Here is a 22,951-nt window from a genome sequence, read left to right as displayed (position 1 = left end):
TGCTATAATGGAAGTTCAGTCCTGGCTACTTATTGGTCAGCCTGAGAATTCTGGGTTCCACCTTGAAAATAGGTCTGTAAATAGACTTTCTCTTCAAGTTCCTTGCTTATTTACAGGTTCCTTCTGGGCACCTTGAAGCTTAGAAATGACGTTTGAAGCAAGAATGATGTGGGCCTCAGGGTCTCAGGCTGCATTAAGTATGCTTGAGGGTGCCTGTGTGTGTGTATTCCTACACACACACACACACACACACACACACACACACACACACACACACACACAGCTATGACATTTATCCCTCCCACCCCCAGTACCTCTGGTCAGTGATCTCATTCATGTAGCTCAGGCTAGCCTTCAATTTGCTATGTAGCTGCAGATAATCCTCTTGCTGCCTCTGTGTGGTGCTGGGGATCAAACCCAGGGCTTTCTGAAGTCTAGGCAAGCACTCTACCCATAGAGCTACATCCCCAATTTCTAGTTTTTATTTTTATTTTTACCAGGCACAATTTTATAAAGCCCAGGATGGCTTCAAACTCACCTGAAATCCCAGCTCTTGGGAGGCAGTCAGGAGGATCAGGAATTCGAGGTCAGTATTGGCTACTTAACGAACTCAAGGTCAACTAGATTCCCTGAGATACTGTCACAGAAAGCAAATACAAAAAGGTCTGGGAGATAGATGGCTTAGCTGATAAAGAGGGCCCCCCTCACCATCCTTTGGAGGAGAGAAAGGACTCAAAAAGAATCCACTATCTTTTTAAAGATTTTTTTTTTTATACTTATGTGTACGGATGTGTGTCTGTGTGTGTGTGTTTGTCTCTGATCCACAGTGGAAGCCTGAGGCACGAACCCCCGTGTTCAGCTTTCTTGTGGGTACTGGGATTTGAACTCAGGTCTTCACACTTGAACTCCAAACACTTTACCCACTGAACCATCGCCCTATTGCCTGCCTCCTTTTTTTTTTTTTTTTTTTTTGAGAAATGGATAGCCCAGGCTGTGTTCTCACTTGCTTTGTAGCTGAGGCTAGCCTTGAATCCTCTAGCTGCACAAGTGTAAGTTTGGATCCCCAAAGTCATGTGGAGAGCCAGGGCTGTGGTCTCTCTGTAACCTCAGCACTAAGGCACAGAAGTAAGTGGATCCTGGGAGTTCACTGGGCCAGTCTAGTCCAAATGGCAAGCTCCAGGTTCAGTGAGACACCTTGTCTCAGAAAGCTAAGGTGAAGAACAATAGAGGCAGATACTGACCTCTTACCTCCAACACTCATAGGCAGGCGCACACCCCAACACACGCGAGGTTAAAAAAAAAGATAAAATTGCAGCTAACTACCAACAGGTGGCACTGTTGCTCACCTCCTGGTCAAATCGCGCCTGACCTGTTTTCCTGTTGGGACTCCTTAGCTGACTCAAGTCGTGTGCTTCCTTCTTCATAGTTCAAAAGTGGGTGGAGGCTGAAAAATTAACCTCAGAAGGTGCAAAGAGGTCTGCCTCCTCCTCTTCTTTTTCCTTTTTTTCCCGCTCCTGTATGGTGATACTTTATTTGTGCTGAAATGTGATTTTATTTGTATGTTAATAAATAAAGTTGCCTGGGGATCAGAGCTAAAAGCAAGTCATTTAGCAGAAGTCCGGTGGTAGTGACACACGCCCTTAATCCGATCACATGGCAGGCAGAGTCTCTTCGTAGTTAAGGACACAGCCAAGTGGTGACCCTAACCTTTAATCCCAGTACAAACCATAGAGACCTGGAGGTCTGTATAGACAGGCAGTGACGAGGAAATCATGTGGCTGGGTTTAGAGCCAATGAGAAGGTAGAACAGAAAGGCATTAAAAAGACAGGTCACACAGGAAAAGGTCTTTCTCTCAGGGGAAGGACGGCAGCGACTGGTAAGCTAAAGGTAGTCTTGGGCTTTGCTGGTGCTCTGATCTCTTAGGCTTTAACTCTGTATTTGGCTCTGCATTTCTTTTTTTTTTTTTTTTAAAGATTTATTTATTTATTATGTATACAGTGTTCTGTCTGCATGTATCCCTGCAGGCCAGAAGAGGGTGCCAGATCTCATTACAGATGGTTGTGGGCCACCATGTGGTTGCTGGGAATTGAACTCAGGACCTTTGGAAGAACAAACAGTGCTCTTAACCTCTGAGCCATCTCTCCAGCCCATGGCTCTGCGTTTCTTATTTACCAAGACCATTTAGAATTTCTACTACACTCCTGAGACAGGGTTTCTCTGTGTAGCCTTGGCTGTCCTGGAACTCCCTCTGTTAGATCAGGCTGGCCCAGAATTCAGAGATCCATATGTTTCTGCCTCCTGAGTGATGGGATTAAAAGCACTCCCCACAGTGCCCAGCCCAAGATTTTTTTTTTTGTATTTATTTTTATTTTTTTAAATTTGTTTGTGAATGTGTGTCTGCATGTATGCCAATTGTGTGTGGTGTCAGTGGAGAGCAGAAGAGGCCATTAGATCCCCTGCAGCTGGAGCTACAAGCAGTTATGAGCCACCGTCATGGGTGCTGGGAACTGAACTTTGGTCTTCTGCAAAAGCAGAAAGTATTCTTAAACATTATTATCTATCTACCTACCTACCTACCTACCTTCTTACCTACCAACCTATCTATCTACCTACCTATCTACCTACCTACCTACCTACATACCTACCATCTATATCTATTGATCTCTATCTATCTATCTATGGTGTGTGTGTGTGTGTGTGTGTGTGTGTGTGTGTGTGTGTGTGTGTGTGTTGAGACAGGGTCTTAGACTATTGTACCTGTTTCTCAAAACCCCCAGAGACCATGAAGGAGCTGGTTCCCAATGTAAGCACATAAGGTTCCTTTTATTCAGGTTCAACCTGGGCGACCACATGGCAGATGGAAGGAAATGTGGCGGTGGCCACGAGCCCAGGTGTAGAGAGTTTTTATAGGGAAAAACCACAAGCTGGGAATTGGCAACTTGGGATTGGGCAGAAGGGATATGGGGCAAGGTGATTTTTTGAAACTATTGGTCTAGACTTTGGGTGAGAAATCACATTTGAAACTATTGGGTTAGACTTTTTGGTAGGGAACCACAACCCCCTGAACAGGATTATGCTGTGGGATGGTCTGTATGTCAAATTGCTCTGATTGGTTAGTAAATAAAACACTGATTGGCCAGTAGTCAGGCAGGAGGAAGTATAGGCGGGACAAGGAGGAGAATTCTGGGAAGTGGAAGGCTGAGTCAGAGAGTCACTGCCAGCTGTCACCACGACAAGCAGCATGTGAAGATGCCGGTAAGCCACGAGCCACGTGGCAAGGTATAGATTTATGGAAATGGATTAATTTAAGCTATAAGAACAGTTAGCAAGAAGCCTGCCACGGCCATACAATTTGTAAGCAATATAAGTCTCTATATTTACTTGGTTGGGTTTGAGCGGCTGTGGGACTGGCGGGTGGTAGAGATTTGTCCTGACTGTGGGCCAGGCAGGAAAACTCTAGCTACAGGATTATCTGGATAGCTCAGCAGGATTATCTAGATATCTCCAAGGGCCATAAACTGTGAAGGCCTAGACTTGACTTTACAGGTTCCATCCTAGGGAAAGGGCCACCATCTCAGACCACCTGTTGTACTCAGTTCCAGGAAGGACCTCAGGAATGTGCCATGACAACTTGAATGGATACAGAGCAGTATCCTCCTGCAGACATCCTGTTGTCTGTGGTTTATATCCAATGCAAGCACAAAGGGGCTTATTAATATCAAAGCAAGCCCGGGATTGGTCCATGTCCAACACTCACTTCAAGGGGTTTATATAGGAAAGGTTTACGTGCAGAGGGTTACATATCTCGGGATTGGACGAGGGGGCTAGAGGTGAGGCAGTTCTTTGAAGTTGCTGGCTGAACTATAAGCATGAGGTTACTGATAGCTAACAGGATTCAGGGTATGTACAGAGACAAATTTTTTTACTCCCTATGTCCTGCTTTTGCTGAGTCCAGGATTTATACATTCAGATTTATTGTCCCAGCCCTATTTTCCCATAAGTTCAATTTCTGGTCAGTTGAGTCCATTACTCCCCATATCCTGTTTTGCCAAGTCCAGGATATATAGATTTATTGTTCCACTTCCGGTCAGTTCTAAAACTGCTGGTCAACAAATACCTTTGGGGGGGGGCATCTCTCAAGATGACTACTGATTTTTCCCTTTCAGGATTACAAGTATTCCCAACCACACTCAGTTTACGTAGTCCTGGGGACCGAACCCAAGACTTCGTGCATGCTAGACCAGCTATATTTCCCAGCCCTATGAAATCCATTGTTATTCTTTCACATATTCCCCTTTGCCTCTTATAGGTTTGATGTTGGGGTCTCAAACTATGGAAGAGGTTCCTGTTTTCTTGATGTGTGTGTGTGTGTGTGTGTGTGTGTGTGTGTGTGTGTGTGTGTGTCTTCTGTTTGAGACAAGGTCTCATTTATATAGCTCAGGCTGGCCTTGAAATCTCTGTTCTTCTGCTTCTGCCTTCTGAATTCTGGGATTACAGAATTCTTCTTCTTCTTCTTGTTTTTGAGACAGGGTCTCACTATGTAGCTCTAGCTGTCCTGGAACTCACTATGTAGCCCTGGCTGGCCTCGTACTCACAGAGCTCCACCTGCCTCTGCCCAAGTGCTGGGATTAAAGATGTGTGACACTATGACTGGTCAAGGTTTCTGTTTTCTTTTCCTGCTCTGAGACACCAGAAGTCTAGCACCTCAGCTTGAAAGGGAAGTCATGCAGAGAGTGAAAATTCATTCAGATTTCTACATGTACTCCTGCTTTAGTAATTTGTATGTATGCTTTACAAAGAAAAAAGCTTCAGGAAATCAAAGACATGCAAGTGTTTTTATTTTTGAAAATATTTGTGTGTGGAGGTCGGAGGATAACTTTTGAGATTTGGTCCTCATTTTTCACCTTGTTGAGGCAACATCTTTCTTCTTTTTACTAGCATGCAGTGTACTCCAGGCCAGCTAGTCCACGAGCTTCCAGCCTGCCTCCACCTCCCATCTTACCACAGGAGTGCTGAGATTACCCTGCATCCAGACTGAACTCTGTTAATCAGAACTGCGCAGCAGGTGTTTTTAAACACCTCAGCCATCTCCTCCAGCCCTCAGGACATGCAGTATCATGGCGCGGTGAGAGGATGAAAACCCATATATTCCCATTTTCATGGCTCTGGGCTTCACCGTTATGACATTGTTTATCGTTTTGTTTTCGTTGGTCTGAGTCAGGGTCTCATGTATCCTAGGGCTGTCTTTAACTCACTGTGTAGCTCAGGCTGGTCTTGAATTTTTAATCCTCCTGCCCCTACTTCCAAATTCTGGGATTATAGGCTTGTGCCACAGTGTCTGGTACCATTATTGCAGTCTTATTTTCACTGGATCTAAGCAAACTCAGCCCCAGTGAAACCATTATTGACCAGAAAAACATCTACAAACACAGGCAAAGTCAGAATATTCCCTTCGACTTTATTGGGCTAAGAAATATGATTCTTTTTTTCTTTTCAGGAAAGAGCAGCTCAGTGACTTACATGGATTTAGGACTTGAGTGTGGGCCTCCATGGTGGAAAGAGACAGCTGTGAAGGCCAAATGACAGTGAGCTGATGTGGTGCAGGCAGGTGGCCTTGGACTTCTTGGCCTGGCAGGTTGCTTGGGTGTTCAGTTTTAGGTTGGTGGGTTTCTTGGCTAAGGGGTGTCTGAAGCACTGAATTTCTTCTAGGTGGTTGGTTGGTGTCTTAAGTGGGCATGTCGTCTGTGGGGAGTGAGCCCGAGGATGCTGGGTCACACATACAGGACACAAAAGTAAATGATGCCTAACCCCACAAGTATGCCAATTACATCAATCCAAATAGTTCGAGCTGAGTTCAGATAAGCATCTTCCCAGTCGCTGTACTCATTAGCCTCCTTGGTCTGTAAGAGTGGGAGCATGGGTATAGGTTTTTGAGGATCTTGGAAGAGGGGTTGGAGCCCTCCAGCAACTGTGGGGAGAGCCTGACCCTAGACCACGGGAGCAGTTACAGGTGGTAAGCACAGGACAGGATGAGCAATGTCTGGGCAATAGTTTTACCTTTTGGGCGAAGAAGATGGCTAACAATCCAAAGGGTGGGAAAAGCAGCAGTGCACAGATCGTCAGGACTGTGTGACTCTGAGCATAAAATGCCAGTTCTTCCGAAGTCTGTGGTCGGCCTAGTGGCACCCTAACTTTGGGACCTGGTTCTGCAGCCATGATCTTTTCATGCAAAGACAGATCCTGGTGTCTTGAAAACAGAAAGCCAGATCCCACTGCACTCCCGGGGCTCTATTCAGAATCTTAAGAGCTCTACAGTCTAAGACCATTCTTCACAATGGAGTTAAGAGCACCTCTAGTTCTGATTGGCTGCTCTCAAGAAGTGGGCGTGGTCCCGCTGCTTTTAGGCACCTCAGCCCTAGGAAGGTGGAGCTAGGCTGTGAGATGGTTGTTTCTCCTGTACCTTTAAGGATTGGTTGTGGGGAAGACTTGAGTCTTGTCTTTTTCTTCTGCAGAGTGCTAAGGGATAGAGCAAGGGAGGCCTCTGAAGAGCAGGTAGATAAGTCTGGAAGAAAGCTAGATTTAGTTGGGCGTTGTGGCGCACATCTTTAATCACAGCACTTGGGAGACCGAGGCAGGTGAATCTTTGTAAGTTCAAGGCCAGCATAGTCTACACAGCAAGCTCTAGGACTACATAGTGAGATCCTATCTCAAAATAAATAAATAAAAAGAGGATCAGTTTGAGGCCAGCCTAGTCTACACAGTGAGTTCAAGACTCCCTGCCAGGTCTTTTAATAATTTAATTATTTTTATTTTATGTTCACTGGTGTTTTACCAGCATGTATGTCTGTGTGAGGGTGTTGGGTCCCCTAGAATTGGAATTACAGACAGTTGTGAGCTGCCTTGTGGGTGCTGGGAATTGAACTCTGGTCTTCCGGAAAAGCAGTCAATACTTTGAACCAGAGTCATCTCTCCAGCCCCTGCCTGCCAGGTCTTAAGAGTGAAATCTTGGGCTGGAGAGATGGCTCAGAGGTTAAGAGCACCGACTGCTCTTCAAGAGGTCCTGAGTTCAATTCCCAGCAACCACATGGTGGCTCACAACCATCTGTAATGAGATCTGGCGCCCTCTTCTGTGTACATAATAAATAAATAAATGTTTAAAAAAAAAAAAGAGTGAAATCTTGCTTCTAAATAAATAAGAACCATAGGAGGTGTGGCCACCCATAATATGAGCATTTGAGAAAGGGTTTCATACAGTTGAGGCTGGCCTGGAATGCGTTACATAGCCAAGGATGACTTTGATCTCCTGATCCTCCTGATCCATTCTCTGCCTTCTGAAGTGCCAGGATTGCAGACATGCCCCCTTGGTTGTGTGGCTGGGAGAACTGTCTTAAAGTGGAATACCACTTAAATGTAGATATAGCTCAATGGCTTCAGTCCCCCAGAACAGTTTTTTAGAAATGCAATTGGCATCAGAAATCATCTTTTGGGAGGGCGTACTCCTCAGATTCTTGCTGCCTCACAAATACACTACCTCCTCCTAGTCATTCAGTTACTGAAGTGCTCCCTGCTATGAAGGAATTCTTCAGACAAGGCTAAAATAACCAAATGAGTTCTTACAAGGGCCTTGGTCTTATTGACAAAAGAGGCTTGGGGCCTGAGGGCTGGATGCAAGAGAAAGTTGCTTGTTTGGGTCTTGAAGCTGCAAGGAGTCACAGAGTAAGGAATGCAAGCAGCCTTTAGTCAACCAGCAGCCAGGCAGGCACAGCAAGATTCTGAATTCAGCCATGACCATGTTCATTTGGAAGAGGACCCAGCATAGGGGCACCTTATTTTCAGCCATAGGAGGTCCTGACCAGAGAGTCGGCCATACTGATACACAGAACTACAAGTCAGAAATTAAGCTTATGGGAGTTTGTTGTGGTCCACAGGAAAATGAATTATAATTTTCAAGCCACGTGGTGATTAATGATTCAGGTGACAACCACCAGTGGACACTCCTACAGTACCACTGGTAATCAGCTGGGTGGCTCCCTGAGCTGGCAGTTCTGGGAAGTGAATTCTGTGAAAGCCAAAGTGACTTGAAGTCCACACATGTAGATTCTAACACACATACATGCACACGCACACACACAGAGCCTCCCACTCACCAGGCAAGCACTCTAGCACCAAGCTATATTCCCAGCCCCTTTTAACAAGCGCACACCTTTAATCCCTGTACTCGGGAGGCAGAGGCAGGCGGATCTCTGTGAGTTCGAGGCCAGCCTGGTCTACAGAGTGAGTTCCAGGACATCCAGGGCTACACAGAGAATCCCTGTTTTGAAAAACCAAACCAAACCAAAGCCAAAACAAAGCAAAAAACCTGAGCAATTAAATACAAATTTTAAAAGATTTATTTTTATTTTATGTGTAGGAGCGTTTTACTTGAGTGTATGTATGTGCACCATGTGCATGCATGGAGCCCAAGGAGGCCAGAAGAGGGAGGTGGAGCCTCTGGAACTGGAGTTACAGATGATTGTGAGCTGCCATGTGGGTGCTGAGAATCAAACCCAGGTCCTCTGGGAGAGCAATCAGTGCTCTTAACCAGTGAGCCATCTCTCCAGCCCCACGTGAGAAATTTTTATCTGTCTCTGGGTACACAGGTGTATAAAAATAGATCTATAAATACAACATGTACTAATAAAAATCATAAGGTTACTTAAAAATGATTCTTGGGTGGTATTTCTGTCCTGTTTTGTTTCTCTGTCACTGTAGTAAAACACTGACCCACCTGATCTTGGGGAAGAAGAAAGGATCATTTGGCTTACACATGAACATCACCGTCTGTCATGAAGGGAAGTCAGGGCAGGAACTCGAGCAGGACCCTGGAGGCAGGAACCAAAGCAGAAGCCATGGAAGGATACTGCTTACTGGCTTGCTTACCATGTACTCAGCTTGTTATATAGCCCAGGACCTCCTGTCCAGGGGTGGTGCCACCAACACTGGGCTGGGCCCAATCACATCAATCGTCAACTAAGAAAATGCCCCACAGACATACCCACAGGCCAGTCTGATGGTGGCAGTTCCTCAGTTGAGGTTCCATTTTCCAAGAGATGTCTAGGATTGTATCAAGTTGACAAAACTATGACAACATATAATTTATTATTTATTAAAGACAAAAGCAACTTGGCATACTAATAAAGTGGGCATGCTTATTTTTACAAAAGAACTAAATGACAGAGTGTTTTATACTGTGGGACATATGGTGTCTTCAGTATTTCTGAGTTGATCAGTATCTTGATTCTACCTCATCACTGTTGAGATTGCCACTAAATACTTAACATAAAGTATGTTTAGAACCATTTCAGAAATTTTTGTAGGTTCTGTCCTAATCTAAGATAAAATTCATTTAGTGATTTTTAAAATCACATTTTATTTGTGTATTTGTGGGTGAGATATGAGCCATAGCGTATGTGTGTGTGTGTGTGTGTGTATGTGTGTGTGTGTGTGTGTGTGTGTGTGTGTGTGTGTGTGTAAGTCAGAGGACAACTTCCAGGTTGGTTCTCTTTCCTTCACGTGGAATCCACGGATTGAATTCAAGTCATCAGCCTTGGTGGCAGGTACCTTTACACTCTGACTCATCTTTAATTCCAGCAACAACAATGGTCCCTGTAGATGTAACCATCTTGTTAAATAAGAAACACAGAGCCAATGCAGAGATGAAAGCCCAAGAGGTCAGAGCAATAGCTAAGAGCTAAAAACCTTACCCTTCACTGCCGCTGCTGTCCTCCTCCGCAAGAGACCTACTTCCTGTCTGTTTGTCCTTTTTATTGACTTTCTATTCTGCCTTCTCATTGGTTGTAAACCCAACCACATGACCTCCTTGTCATTGCCCTCCAGATCTTCTATAATCTCCAGATCTTCTGTGGTTAGTATTGAGATTAAAGGTGTGTGTCTCCGCCGGGCGGTGGTGGCGCACGCCTTTAATCCCAGCACTCGGGAGGCAGAGCCAGGCGGATCTCTGTGAGTTCGAGGCCAGCCTGGGCTACCAAGTGAGTTCCAGGAAAGGTGCAAAGCTACACAGAGAAACCCTGTCTCGAAAAAAAAAAAAAAAAACAAAAAAACAACAACAAAAAAAAAAAAAAAAAAAAAAAAAAAGGTGTGTGTCTCCATGCTGGTGGTATCCTTGAACACACAGAGATCTGCTTAGCTCTGCCTCCCAAGTGCTGGGATTAAAGGCGTGCACCACCACTGCCCAGCTTCTGCTATGGTTTGCCATTAGCTCTGATCCCCAGGCAACTTTATTTATTAACATACAAATAAAATCACATTTCAGTACAAATAAAATATCACCATAGGTCCCAGTTGAGAAGTTTGTAGTATGCCCCCCTGTAGTCAGACTTTTATGTTGGGACCATCAGCTCCCCGATTATGACACAGAGACTTATTAATTATAAAAGCTTGGCTGAGAGCTTAGGCTTGTTTCTAACTAGCTCTTATAACTTGAATTAACCCACATCTTTTAATTGATGTTAGTTTATGTGACTCAGTTACCTTTACTTTGTAAAGCCCATCCTGCTTGCTCTGCTTCCCTGGTGTTTCCTCACAACTCTGCCCATCTTCTTCCCAGTGTCCTCTCTGCCTGGAAATCCTGCCTAGCTATTGGCCATTCAGTTTTTTATGAAACCAGTCAGAGTGACACTTCTTCACAGTGTACAAAAGGATTATTCCAAAATACCCCCACTCCCACTAATTGAAGATGTCTAGAGACAGAAGTACTTTCTGTTCATCTTAAACATTTATCAACTTTTTCTGATGAACTGACAAAGCCAAGGAAAACATTGAACCAAAATCCATCCAAGAAATGGCCAGCAGGGAGAGACACTTTAGTGGCATATCTGTACTACCACCCCCCTCTGTCCTGAGACAAAGTCTCACTATGTAGCCCTATGGTAGTACTGCACAAAAGAATCTGGTCCTCTGAGTAGATTAAACCAAGATCAAGCCCTGTTTAAACTAGCTACTTCTCTCTCCGTATCTTCCATCTGCCTCTGTCTGTTGTCCCATGTCTGACATCTGTGTCCATACCTAACGAAGGGCTTTGTTCTTTATGTATGCAATAGTACACGCCTATCAAATAGGAATAAGCGATCATTTTTTACAGAATGTTTTAGGAGTTTTATAAGATGTCTTAGTTACTGTTCTATTTCTATGAGAAGACACCATGAACAAGGCAACCTATAAAAGAAAGCATTTAATTGGGGCCTTGCTTACAGTTTCAGAGGGTTTGTCCATGATCATCATGGCAGGGAGTGTGGCAGCAGGCAGGTATGGTGCTGGAGAAGTAGTTGAGAGCTCATATCTGATCCAAACATTTCAGGGAGATAGAGAGTGAGTGAGCAAGACTGGGCCTCATGCAGGCTTTAGAAACCTCTAATCCCACCCCCAGTGACACACCTCCTTCAATAAAGCCACACCTCCTAGTCCTTCACAAACAGTTCTACTAACTGGGGACCAAGTATTCAAACATGAGCCTAGGGGGCCATTTTCATTCAAACCACCATACAACAGAAAAGAATTACTTTCCCCTCTCTCTCCAGTGTCTCAGACAGGATTCAAAACTGCAAACACGTCATCACACTCTAGCCATGTGTTGTTTCCAACATGAAGAGTGCATATTTATTTTCAACCTGTTGGCTGCTTTCAGCAAATGGTTACTGTTAAAAACAAAGAATACTCTTTGTGTTTACAAAGGAATACAAGAACAGAGTGAAAGCAGCTTGGCAAGGCAATTCTTTTTGTTAAAAGAGAGTAACAGAAACCAAACCAGGCTAGCAAGCACACTGGGAGAGGCAATTCACTTTAAAAACAAAAACAATAACAAAAACAAAGAAACAAACAAAAAACCTTTGACAAACTGTCATTTATTTTCATTTTATGTGTATGTTTTTGTCTGCATGTATGTCTGAGTGACACATGCATGTGGTGCTATGGAGGCCAGAAGAGGGTGTTTGATGCTCTGGAACTAGTTATAGATGGCTGTGAGCCACCATGTGGGTACTGGGAACCAAACCCAGGTCCTCTGCAAGAGCAACCAGTGTTCTCAACTCCTAAGCTGTAGGGGGCGTGAGGTCCTTGTGCTCAATAAGCACTAGGGGAATCTGGAATGTTGGTACACAGGGTTGTCCCTTCAAGGGAAGGCATTCATACTTGTCTGCCCAGAAGTCTGGGAGGGGGTGTGCATTCTAGCCTGGCAACCTTTGTGTGTGTGAGATTCCAGACCAGATCCTCCCCAGACCCTTATCAGGAGCTTGTTGTTCTCAGTCAATCCACAGAACCTATAGACGGTGTCACATGTACTTCACAGAGTTTCTGTGTAGTCATGCCTGATCTCTATTCAGCTTACTTTGCTCCTCAGAGAGATTTATGTGTGCTTTTTTGTGCACACAGGATTGAATTAATTATTACCTGAAAAGTTTTCACCAAATGATGCTGTGCTTAAACACACCTGCAGTAAAACACTCTGGGCCAGACTCCTGAAGTTAGAACCAACACCAGCTACTTAGGCATATTGAACCAAACTGCCTTCTTGACTCCCACAGATCTCATTCTGCTGGCTGAGGGGGTCTCAGAGAATTCTAAGCTAAACCCTGTCTCCAGCCCCCGCTTAGCTTTTTCTCATGTAGGTGATGGCATGCTTTTGCCTTACTGGCTGGCATCTGACCTCACAGGCTTTCCTGTTGTTTTTAAACTAAATCTCAATCTTACAATTTTACCAATAAAGACTCGGGAGTCAGAGGCTGGGGTGAAAACCTGCTAGCTCAGAGAGGCCAAGGAGCAACCAGCTGACCTTCCTTCTTAGCCATTGTCTCAGAAAGGGAGCTTCTCTTCTGCTGTCCCAAACCAAAAAGGCTGCCAGACTCAAAGTTCCTCCCCACTACCCATGCATTTCTCTAGCAGGCCTTGTTCTTCCCCATTCCCTCTGCCTTGCTGAAAACCATTAGATACATTTGGATACATTTTCCTGGCTCCCTCTTATTCTATGGCTACTTCCTGTGAACTAGTTCCGCCTCTTGACCCAAGGTTGATTTTATTTAATTAACACAATATCAGGGTTCACAGTGTGATCAAATATCCCACAACACTTTCATGTGTTGGGAGCCAGACCAATCTCAGGCTTTCTCAGAGGCTGATGAAAGGACCAACGGAACCTAGTCCTAGTCCCGTGTTTAGATTGGATAACAGAGTTATTCTTGTCCATCTGTCATTGGTGGGTTAAATTTTCCTGTCTGCTCATGTTTTTTACAGAAACTGAGCTGATGCTCAGAGCAGGTACATGGCAAGGGTCTCTCTTCTCAAGGTAAAGTGGAAGGGGCTTTGGCAATAGAGAGTGGGATGCAAAGTCAGCATGCACCCTGTGCTGTTCAGTTCATTTATCTATTTATCTATTATCTATCTATCTATCTATCTATCTATCTATCTATCTATCTATCTATCTATCTATCTTTATTTATTGTTTTTTTGCCTGCTTCCATGTCTGTGCACCATATGCACACAGTGCCTGTGGATACCAAAAGATGATATGGGGTCCCCTGGAATTGAAGTTACACACAGTTGTGAGTCCAATCTAGACCAACCATAAACACTGCAACTCTTGCTGACTCTTTAGAGCATGTCTGGGACCTTTGGCACAGTAAAGCTGAGACCAGGTTTCCAATATGAAAGGACCAGTATTGGCACAGGATACTCCAAGACCAAGTTCTCAGCACAAAGGAGATTTATTTAGCCCAGAGGGGCAGCCACAAGAGGGCTTTTGATTGCTGGACTAAATACCTTGATAGCTGGAGCTTGGTAATCAGCTTTACGGTGAGGAAGTGGCCAAATGAGGGAACAGACCTTGTGGCTAGCTTTAGGAACGTAATCTAATGGTTTTCAGCAAGGCAGAGGGGATGGGGGAAGCACAAAGCCTGCTAGAGTTGTGTTGGCCATGTTTGGGCCTAAGTCCCTTTGCCTACTCGGGTGTTGGGGAGGGGTTCTTTGCAAGGAACAGGGATAACTCCAAAGCTGCTGCACCATCAAGGAAATGCCCAACTAATGCTGCAACTCGGGAGTCCTCTGCACAGCTCGTAGGCAGCCAGCAACCCAACAGCCCAAGAAATTGTCTCAGAAAGGTAGCTTCTCTTCTGCTGTCCCAAACCAAAAAAGGCTGCCAGTATCTCCTCCTGCAGGGGACCATGGAGTTGGCCTGGTTTAGCTAGCTGCCTTGAGAGAGGCATGAGTCATAGGTTTTTCAGGTTAGAGTCCGTGGCTCCTAAGGCACAGCATGGTGCTCAGTTCCTGAGAAACCAAGGCACTCCCCCAGTCAGTGAAGCCTTCAGACCACCCAGGTATCTCTGCATTCCCTAGAAGTCAGAGAAGCATCTAGAAGTGTTGGGTGTTATTCACTAGAAAAGACTACTTGTACATGGGTTTCAATAGAAAGTCTTCATTAGCCAGTTTTGACTACACTGGGTGTTCAGGATCCCGATGTACCACTGAGCCTTTCTCAGGATGAGCTTTTAAGCACAAAAACTAAGGAAGGCTATTGCGGTTCTGCCCCTTAATAGCCTTCACCCAGAGTTCCAGAAAAGACGCTACCGGTGGCTGATAAATCTGAGGGGTTAACTAACCAATCTATGTGCACAAAACTCTTTAGTCCATACACTTTATTCTTCTGAGTCAGTTCTCTCTCTACACAGCTTCTATTCTGCTCTCATACTTAGCTCCTTTCTTGCTGGATTTCTTTCTACATTTATCTACTATTCTCTCCAAGTGCTGTCTTGATTCCTTCATCTTAGTTCTACCCCATCTTGGTCTTTCTCATCTTGTTCTTACCCGCCTAGTTCTTCCCCGCCACCCTCTTCCTCATCTACCCTTTGTCTTTCTAGTTCTCCATCCAGTTCTCCAATCCCCGAGTCTCTGAGGTTTACAGTTATACACCCATGCAATAGCAATGCTCTGGCTAAGGCAAGGTCACCAGGCTTGAATTCTTACAGGGTCATAAAGGCAGATAAGAGTTTTCCTCAGGCAGTGACTATCAGGTTTTCTTTTACAACCCAAAAGGGGAGTGGTAAGGGAGAAGGTTAACTAAGAACTAAAATCAGTTAATATATCAGAAAAAGGGAATTTATGTGCTCAAACTACATTCTTAAAAGTGGTTAGGTAAAATGTTAGGTGTCTATAATGTTAGTATAAATACCACTAAGGCTGTATAAGAAAGGAGGGTCTGAGCTTCATTTGCACAAGAAACAGCTATGCCCCTAACATCGCCTGTCTCCTAAGCCTGTCTCCAAAAGGGTGTTTACCTTAATTCAGGAGACTCAGCAGTTGGTCTGAAATGCTTTGTCCTTTCTGCCTTTTGGCTTTGGATGCTAGAGAAGTGTATGAGATAAAATACACTGTTAGAAATTCTTGGGGAAGGTATGAGAGCACACAAGAAATTCATAGCAGGAAACAGCTGATGTAGTAAAAGCCAAATAACACCAAATACTCCTTGAGATTTGGGTTCCTCTGGAAGAATTCCCCTGATTCCTCCATGTATAGCTTTACCATATTCTGCTGAATTCCTACTATATTCTTGTGGCTCATAGCAAAAAACCATATCCTGGGTTGATATACTTCAGTTAACAAGAACAGTTAGCCAGAAGCAGAACTACAGAAGCCAAAAAGCAAGGTTAGCACATTTAGAGACTTTCCCAGAACTATGGACTATGACGGATTAGGCCTTTGTTTGCATTTTGGCAGGTGGTGCTGTCTACACTGCTGAGACTTACAACCTGAATGGCACTTCCATCATGGAGTCAGTTGTGCTAAGGTCTGGGCCCTGATACAGAAGTTTGGCAGAACAATTAGTCTTAGGTATTAATCGTGTGTACCTTGTATGGCTTGCAAATGTCACTGTATCCTGGCAACCACAATTGTATTCTTCCTGGAAACTGCCATTATAATCTGTTTCTGATAAGGGGATAAAGATTCTGATTGCTTGCAATAAACTTGTCTCAACATCAGTCTTAATGAGACCCCTCCAACCTCACTTGGTTTTAATTCCCACTGACCATATCAGGATACCCTGGTTCGGCAAGAAAGTGCTTACATTCTACTATAGTTGTGTACTCCTTTAACTTCTGGGGAGGGGCCCTCAAGAGTCTTCCAAGTTTTGGTTCTCTCAGACAGACATTAGAACAAATTCTAATTGGTCTTAATAATAAAAACCAGGAGTCAGATATAGGGGCAAATGCTGAAAGATCAGAGAGACAAATAGCAAGCCACAGCCACCACCTCTTACCTAGCCAACTCCTCAGCCTGAAAGAGGGCTGAGCTCCTGTCTCCTCCCACCTTATACTCCTCCCTCTGCCCAGCCATATCACTTCCTGTCTCCACCTCCCTAGTGCTGGGATTAAAGGTGCGAGATCCCAAGTGCTGAGATCAAAGGTGTGTGTCACCACTGCTGGTTCTGTTTCTCTTTTAGACAAGATCAAACTTGTGTAGCCCAGAGTGGCCTTGAACTGATCTTCCTGCTTCTTCCTCCCAAGTGCTGGGATTAAAGGTGTGTGCCACCACTGCCTGGCCTCTGGTGGCCAGCTCTGCCCCTTGATCTTCAGGCAAGCTTTATTTGTTAAAGCACAAACAAAATATCACCACATTTCCCCTTTTTGTCTAAAATAAAAAGAACATAACTAATATAAGAAAAACTATATACAGTAAGTACAATAACTATATGCAATATATATAGGCAATAAATACATCAACAATGTCCAGTCCATTAACATTTGACAAATTCAGAGAAAATACTTCATATCTATCCTATCTTGGTGAGTCCAAAAGGTTGTACCTAACTCACTTTCTTCTAACTTATGCTACCAAAATTATCTTTTAATGTCTCTCAACCTTATACACAGACATATGAGCTTCTATTTATCTCAAGAGCCCTGGCTACCTCCAGGAGGAAATCTTTTTAGTTGGGAGGAAACTGCTATTCAGTACCATACAGCCTGCAGGATCAATGACAGCGGAACCAGCCATTGTTCACATGGCCACTGCCAGTAAAGCTGGGGAACCCCCTCAGAGGCCCGCCCCAGAGACTGACTTCTGCCTGCCAGGTCTTACTCCCTAAAACTCCCATGACCTTCACAATAGCGCCACAAACCCAGGGACCAAGTGTTCAAAATGTGAGCATGGCATTTTAAATTCAAACCGTATTTGGCTCACAGTTAAATTCAAATTCACATTTGGCTCACAATTAGTTTTGTTAATTCATTTTTTAAAAAGATTTATTATTTATTATGTATACAGTGTTCTGCCTGATGGCCAGAAGAGGGCACCAGATCTCATTATAGATGGTTGTGAGCCACCGTGTGGTGGCTGGGAATTGAACTCAAGACCTCTGGAAGAACAGCCAGTGCTCTTAACCTCTGAGCCATCTTTCCAGCCTCTCTCTCTCTCTCTCTCTCTCTCTCTCTCTCTCTCTATATATATATATATATATATATATATATATATATATATATATATATATATATATATATATATATGTAATTTATTTATTTGTGTTTTTGTTTGTTTCCTTTTTCTTTCCCATGAGCTGTGAACTTTTGGAGAGCCAAGGACTTGTTGGCCTGAGTCATTATGTGGCCTGGGCATAAATCTCAGGATGTTACCATGGTGTGATCAGCAGTACTGTCCTACAGGCTCCTGTTCAGCTTGGGAGTGAGACCCTTACACTGGCCACTGAGTTAATCAGTTCAAATGGGAGTGGGGTGAGGTGGGGTGGGGTGGGGTGGGGGATAACAAAAAGGCCATTAATTGTAATGCAGGATCCTTGACTCAAAGCATCAGTCACAAGAGCATGAAGAAAAAGGTGTGGCTGAATAATGCCCCTTATAGTCATTGAACCAATCAGATTTAAGCACTATGAAGTAGTGGGCACTAGAGAGGCCACACCCAGTGACTCAGATTGCCAAGGCCATCTCAGGAACTGAAGAGTAAAGAGAAGACCTGCAGACTTTGGGTTTGTGATGAGTTATGGACAATGAGGGAGCAAAGTATGTGTGTGTGTGTGTGTGTGTGTGTGTGTGTGTGTGTGTGTGTGTGAAGAAGTAGGATTTAAAAGAAGGAAAGAGACAGGAAGGGGATTCCAGGAAGCAGGAGGAGGGGATATGGGGACAGCAAGTCTATTCCATAGGACCATGGAGGTGTGGTGGACTCTAGATGTTGTCCTATCCCTGGCTTGGGATGGCATCATCAGTGTCTTGTACCTTATTTGGCTTGGGCCCAGATGTTTGCAAAGCTATAGCACTGAGCCCTGCCTCTTGCCTCTCATTGGTGGATTTTAGGCGAGGGTTCTGATGCTGCTGAGTCATGCCCCCCACCCGTCCCTGCTATTGCTGAGCCATATCCCCAGCTCCTCATGCGCATGTTATAGCCACGTTTTTACCACTGAGCTAAATCTTCAGCCTCTTTTTACTTTTTCTTTTGAGACAAGGTCAACACATTCTGTGGTACAGTCTGAGCATCTGGGATGACGGGCCTATACCACCGGGCCTGGCTCAGACTCTCCTTTCTAGGGATCTCGGATGCTCCTTCCTGACTCCTTTACCCTCTGTGCACAGCTTTTATTCACCCAGAATCCCCTCCTTAGGCTGGGATCCATGGCTCCTGGGACCAAAATCAAGAACCTGGAGTCTCAGACTCCATCAGAGAAACGGGCCCAACCACCGTTACCTGTGTCTGTCCCAGTCATGGTGATTGCCTTGCCTCCCCCGGCAAAGGATTATCTGTGTCTCTCCATCACCTCCTTCTGCTTCTGCATCCTGCTGGCGATCCCAGCCCTGGTGTTCTCCCTTAAGGTGAGTACCATCCAGCTCCTGATCACATCCCCCTCCCGCTCGCTTTTCTCCCTCAAGTACCTCTTCATGTCCCATGGGGACCGCTCCCTCCCTCTTCACCATCTGGCTGCATGCCCCTCTTGGTTCCTTCAACTCCTGGGTCCTGCTAAGCTCCACTCTCTCATCCTGTCCCCTTCTTGGTTACTTCTTCTTCTCTTGGGGACCGGGGCCTGGTTTCCAGGGATTCCCCTCCCTTCACCTCTTTCCTCTTGGAAACCATCTTGCCTGCGTGGCCTTCACCTCCACAGACCCGGGAAGCTAACTACAACGGGGACTGGAGGCGAGCACAGAGGAACTCCAGGCTGGCCTTGGGCTTCAACATCTCCAGCATCCTCGTGGGGTGCCTTCTGATGGCCAGCTCTGTTACATTAATATTTGAGACAGAGAGCATGACATCATCCTGAAAGCCCACCTCTCCCAGGGAGTTCTGTCTACTCTTGGAGCTTCTGACCTTGGACATCAGAGCAACTCCCTCTGCTGAGGAAGCCTCCAGTGTAGCAAGAATGCTAAGAGCAATAAAGATTTCGAGGAGGGTTCACCTGCTGTATGTGTGGGTGTCTGGGCCCCTGTTCCCATGGCACCGTGGATCCACTTTTCCAGGTGTTGTGGGGCCCCTTCAGACAGTGTCATGGGCCATGGCATAATACAGCAGATGGCAATTTATATTCAGGTGTCAACCCACCAGATGAATAATCAATCCTCTGATGGAGGAACCTCGTTCAAGCAAGGCTTATGAGGCCACAGACTGAATACTGTTTGCTTCTGCTTGTAATTTCCCACACGCAAAAACAGCTGTGGGATCTCCCCACCACCTGGACTGTAAGGTGTAATCTCGTGTAATGTGTACATGTAATCTCATGATTACATCTCAATCTTGTGGGCATTTATTCTGTGGACTGTCTAAAAGATGACTCCTCATAAAGCTGTATTGTCCATTTGATATCTATAATGTTAGCTTACACAGAGTATAATGAGTAAATATGAATGCAAAGAAATACTACACAATTCAGGAATTATAAGTCCCTGAGAAGTGTTTAAATCCAGAGCTCAGGCTGGCGTAAGAAAACAGTTGCATCTCCCCAGCTCTAAGACAGCTGATTTAAGGCTTCAAAGTAACTTTAGATTAAGACCAGATGCCTTGCTAATGGATTTTAAGATATACTTTTCCAGAAATAGCTGTCTAGTTCACAAGGACATACGGAGCGAGCTGCCTAGGTCATAAATACAAAAAAGCCCAAATATTGCTAGCTGGCAAATGATTTTGTCTTTGCACACATTCCTGATTTCAATTTGTAAAAATACATTCTGACTAGTCAAGGCTACAAAAAAATAAATAAAATATCTTGACTCTGTAGCCCCTAACGAGGGCTGCAGGTGTTTTTAGACAACCAGAAGTTACACGCAGGATAGAAAAAATATATTTCAAGATTTTAAAACCTTTTATTGTCACTGTGCCTTTGGAGAATGTCATAATGAGCTCATATCAAGAAATTTAAGGTAAACTTGAGTTCCAACCAAAGCATTTATGACATAGCTCTCTTTCTGTAAACATTTCTAGAAAGCTCGGCATTTCTGTTAATCACAAAATGTTTTGGGGAGATAGGAATATTCATTCCTGTAGTGGTTAATAAATCTTGGCTACCTGCTCCTTATGACAGCTGAGGTCCCGCTCAGCCAATGGAGGAGGGTAGAGTGACTGACAATTACACTGTTGGAGAACAAGGAATTCCTATTTGCATGGGAAATGGAATTCAATGCCTAAAAATTACCTCTAAAGTATGGCTGTCCATAGTCAATACTATCCAAGATTATCGTAATAAATTTTATAGGCTTCATGTGTCTGGCTTTAAAGGACAGGAGATTAATGCTACTGGTTCCATAAATCTACCGTTCTGTGAGATGAGGGTTACCAACAAGGAATCTGACTGGGTACATTGGCGACAGTGTAAGAGTGAGAAACCTCGAGTGCTAATTACTATCTCCCAAGGAGACGTCATTGATTGGAGCCCTTATGGCTCCCCTCAGGGGAAATATTCTCACTCAGAGTTAAGATAGAAACCGTATAATATAAATGGAACTACGAAAATCCATGCTTCTGTTAATGGACCTATTCAGTGGCATGGAGTTGGAATGGCAAGGCCTCTCCTGCAATTTGGTGATTCAATTCAGACTAACTTGTGGAAATTGGCAAGTGCCTTCCACCCTCTTAAGGCGTGAGAAGGAAAATCAAACATTAAAGATGATAAGTACACTCTGTCTTTTAGACTAACTCAAAGCCACCCTTTTACGGCATGTGTACCATTACCTTATTTGCTATTAAAGGGGCCTGTATGATGGCACCCTAATAATTACAGCATCACTTGTGAACGGTGTACCCTTTGTATTTGTGTTAATTCTAGTATGTTTTTAAATTTGACCTTTGAAAGTTTATATATTCTTAGAGCAAGGCCAGCAATCTGGATACCGGTGAAGTTGTCGAGGCCATGGCAAGACTCTCCTGTGATGATCCTGGTACAGAAGCTCGCTGAAAGAATATTAAAAAGAACACTTCGTATGGCTGGACTGGTGGTTGCAGGTATTATGGGAATCATTGCATTGACAGCTACAGCAACAACTACTGACTGGAGTGGCACTTCATAAAGAAATCCAAACCGCTGAATTCATTAAAGACTGGCACAGGCATTCAGAAGAACTTTGGACTGAACAAAGTAAAATTGATAATGAGAGGCATTCAGAAGAACTTTGGACTGAACAAAGTAAAACTGATAATGAGATAGTAAATGAGTTAGCTGAACTAAGACAAGCTGTTGTATTGTTAGGGGATCAGTTAGAGATTTTAAAGAAGCAGTTAAAATTAAAATATGTTCGGAATGTTTCTTGTTATTGTATCACGCCCTTAAGATTTAATGAGAGCAAATATGATTGGGAAAAGGTTAGAATGAATTGTTGGGTTACCCTAATTCTTCTCAAATGGTTTTTGATTTACAGAAAAAAAATTAAAAAAAACTTTTGCAAAAAAGTTACCTGATACAACAGGAATGGATATGATGGAAAATCTAACAGATACTATGGTCTCATTCAATCCTACGAATCACTTTAATAGACTTCTTATCCTAGCAGGTGTTGCCCTTGTATTAGCTATAGTGACTTTAGTGGCTTTAAAATGTTTTAGTATACTTGTATAAGATTATAAGACAGATAGATAGAAAGAAGGCTATTTGCTGTAAGGCTGCATAACCTTCAAGATAGTAAATTTTTTGTTTTTTATTTATTTTTTAATAAAAGGGGCATCTGTAGTGGCATTCCTGCTGAGCTCCTGGCCTGGCTCCAGAGAGCAGCACCTAGCCCTAATCCTTCCTTTGTTTAACCACACCTTTTGTTCCTCTTACCTTTTGTTTCTCTTATCGCCCTATGTGAATCTTGTCTGAGAGTCAAGGATCAGAGAGTCCCCCAAGGATCAAAGGTCTATGCAAAACTTGGTCCAGGAAACCTGGAAAACCGAGGTACCTGAGAAATCAAGGAGTTTGCACCTGGCATTTGGTCTCTGGGAGCTCCAGAGAGACCAAATTGCTTTGGGTTGCTTTGAAGGTATGGAAATTAACTATCTAAACTGTAAAAAAGAGTAAATAAATATGCCCTAGGTGAAGGGAAGAGTGCTTCAGTTCTTCGAGGCTGGACCCCCCTGTAGCCATGAAAGGCTAGATTCATTCTTAAGATGCCTCTGTGTCTTCATTCCATGGACCGCATGAACCCACACACTCGTGTAGCGACCACACAGCTCCATTAGTTTAAAATGTTACTACAGTTAGAAATATAGGATGTATGCACAAATTCCTGATTTCTCTCAGACTCCTCAAGAGTTTCACTATCTCTCTGAATAGATAACAATAATTGGATCTTTCTTTGGAGTTGCAGCTGCAACATTACAGCCCCAGCAATTAGAGAGCTAATTTATTACAGGACTATTGGCTGTTTCTTTTTTTTTTTTTTTTTTTTTTTTTTTTGGTTTTTCGAGACAGGGTTTCTCTGTGTAGCTTTGCGCCTTTCCTGG

The 22,951-nt window shown here is 44.0% G+C and overlaps 1 protein-coding gene and 1 long non-coding RNA gene across 2 annotated transcripts; one reads left to right on the top strand and one right to left on the bottom strand.

Annotated features, from left to right (window-relative positions):
* Nucleotides 1–332: 332 nt before the first annotated feature.
* LOC131921616 (uncharacterized) lies at nucleotides 333–21,775 on the top strand. The gene is made up of 2 exons (XR_009382039.1): nucleotides 333–586; nucleotides 21,342–21,775. It is a non-coding gene; the product is annotated as an uncharacterized LOC131921616 (long non-coding RNA).
* LOC131921445 (transmembrane protein PMIS2-like) lies at nucleotides 5,440–6,307 on the bottom strand. The gene is made up of 2 exons (XM_059276155.1): nucleotides 6,059–6,307; nucleotides 5,440–5,901 (listed from the first exon to the last, which is right to left on the bottom strand). Exons 1-2 carry the CDS (start codon nucleotides 6,215–6,217, stop codon nucleotides 5,773–5,775), a joined length of 288 nt encoding a protein of 95 aa, XP_059132138.1. The 5' UTR covers nucleotides 6,218–6,307; the 3' UTR covers nucleotides 5,440–5,772.
* Nucleotides 21,776–22,951: the final 1,176 nt, after the last annotated feature.

The sequence above is a fragment of the Peromyscus eremicus genome, chromosome 1 (assembly GCF_949786415.1).
Source record: "Peromyscus eremicus chromosome 1, PerEre_H2_v1, whole genome shotgun sequence".
NCBI lineage: Eukaryota > Metazoa > Chordata > Mammalia > Rodentia > Cricetidae > Peromyscus > Peromyscus eremicus.
This window is presented reverse-complemented; position numbering and strand designations above follow the sequence as displayed.

Bases quoted from the DNA above. Each gene is read 5' to 3' on its own strand.
- LOC131921445 (XM_059276155.1), bottom strand. From the start codon at position 6,217: ATGGCTGCAGAACCAGGTCCCAAAGTTAGGGTGCCACTAGGCCGACCA. The intron at 5,902-6,058 runs GTAAAACTATTG...CCACTCTTACAG, and splicing joins CCATCTTCTTCGCCCAAAAG to ACCAAGGAGGCTAATGAGTA.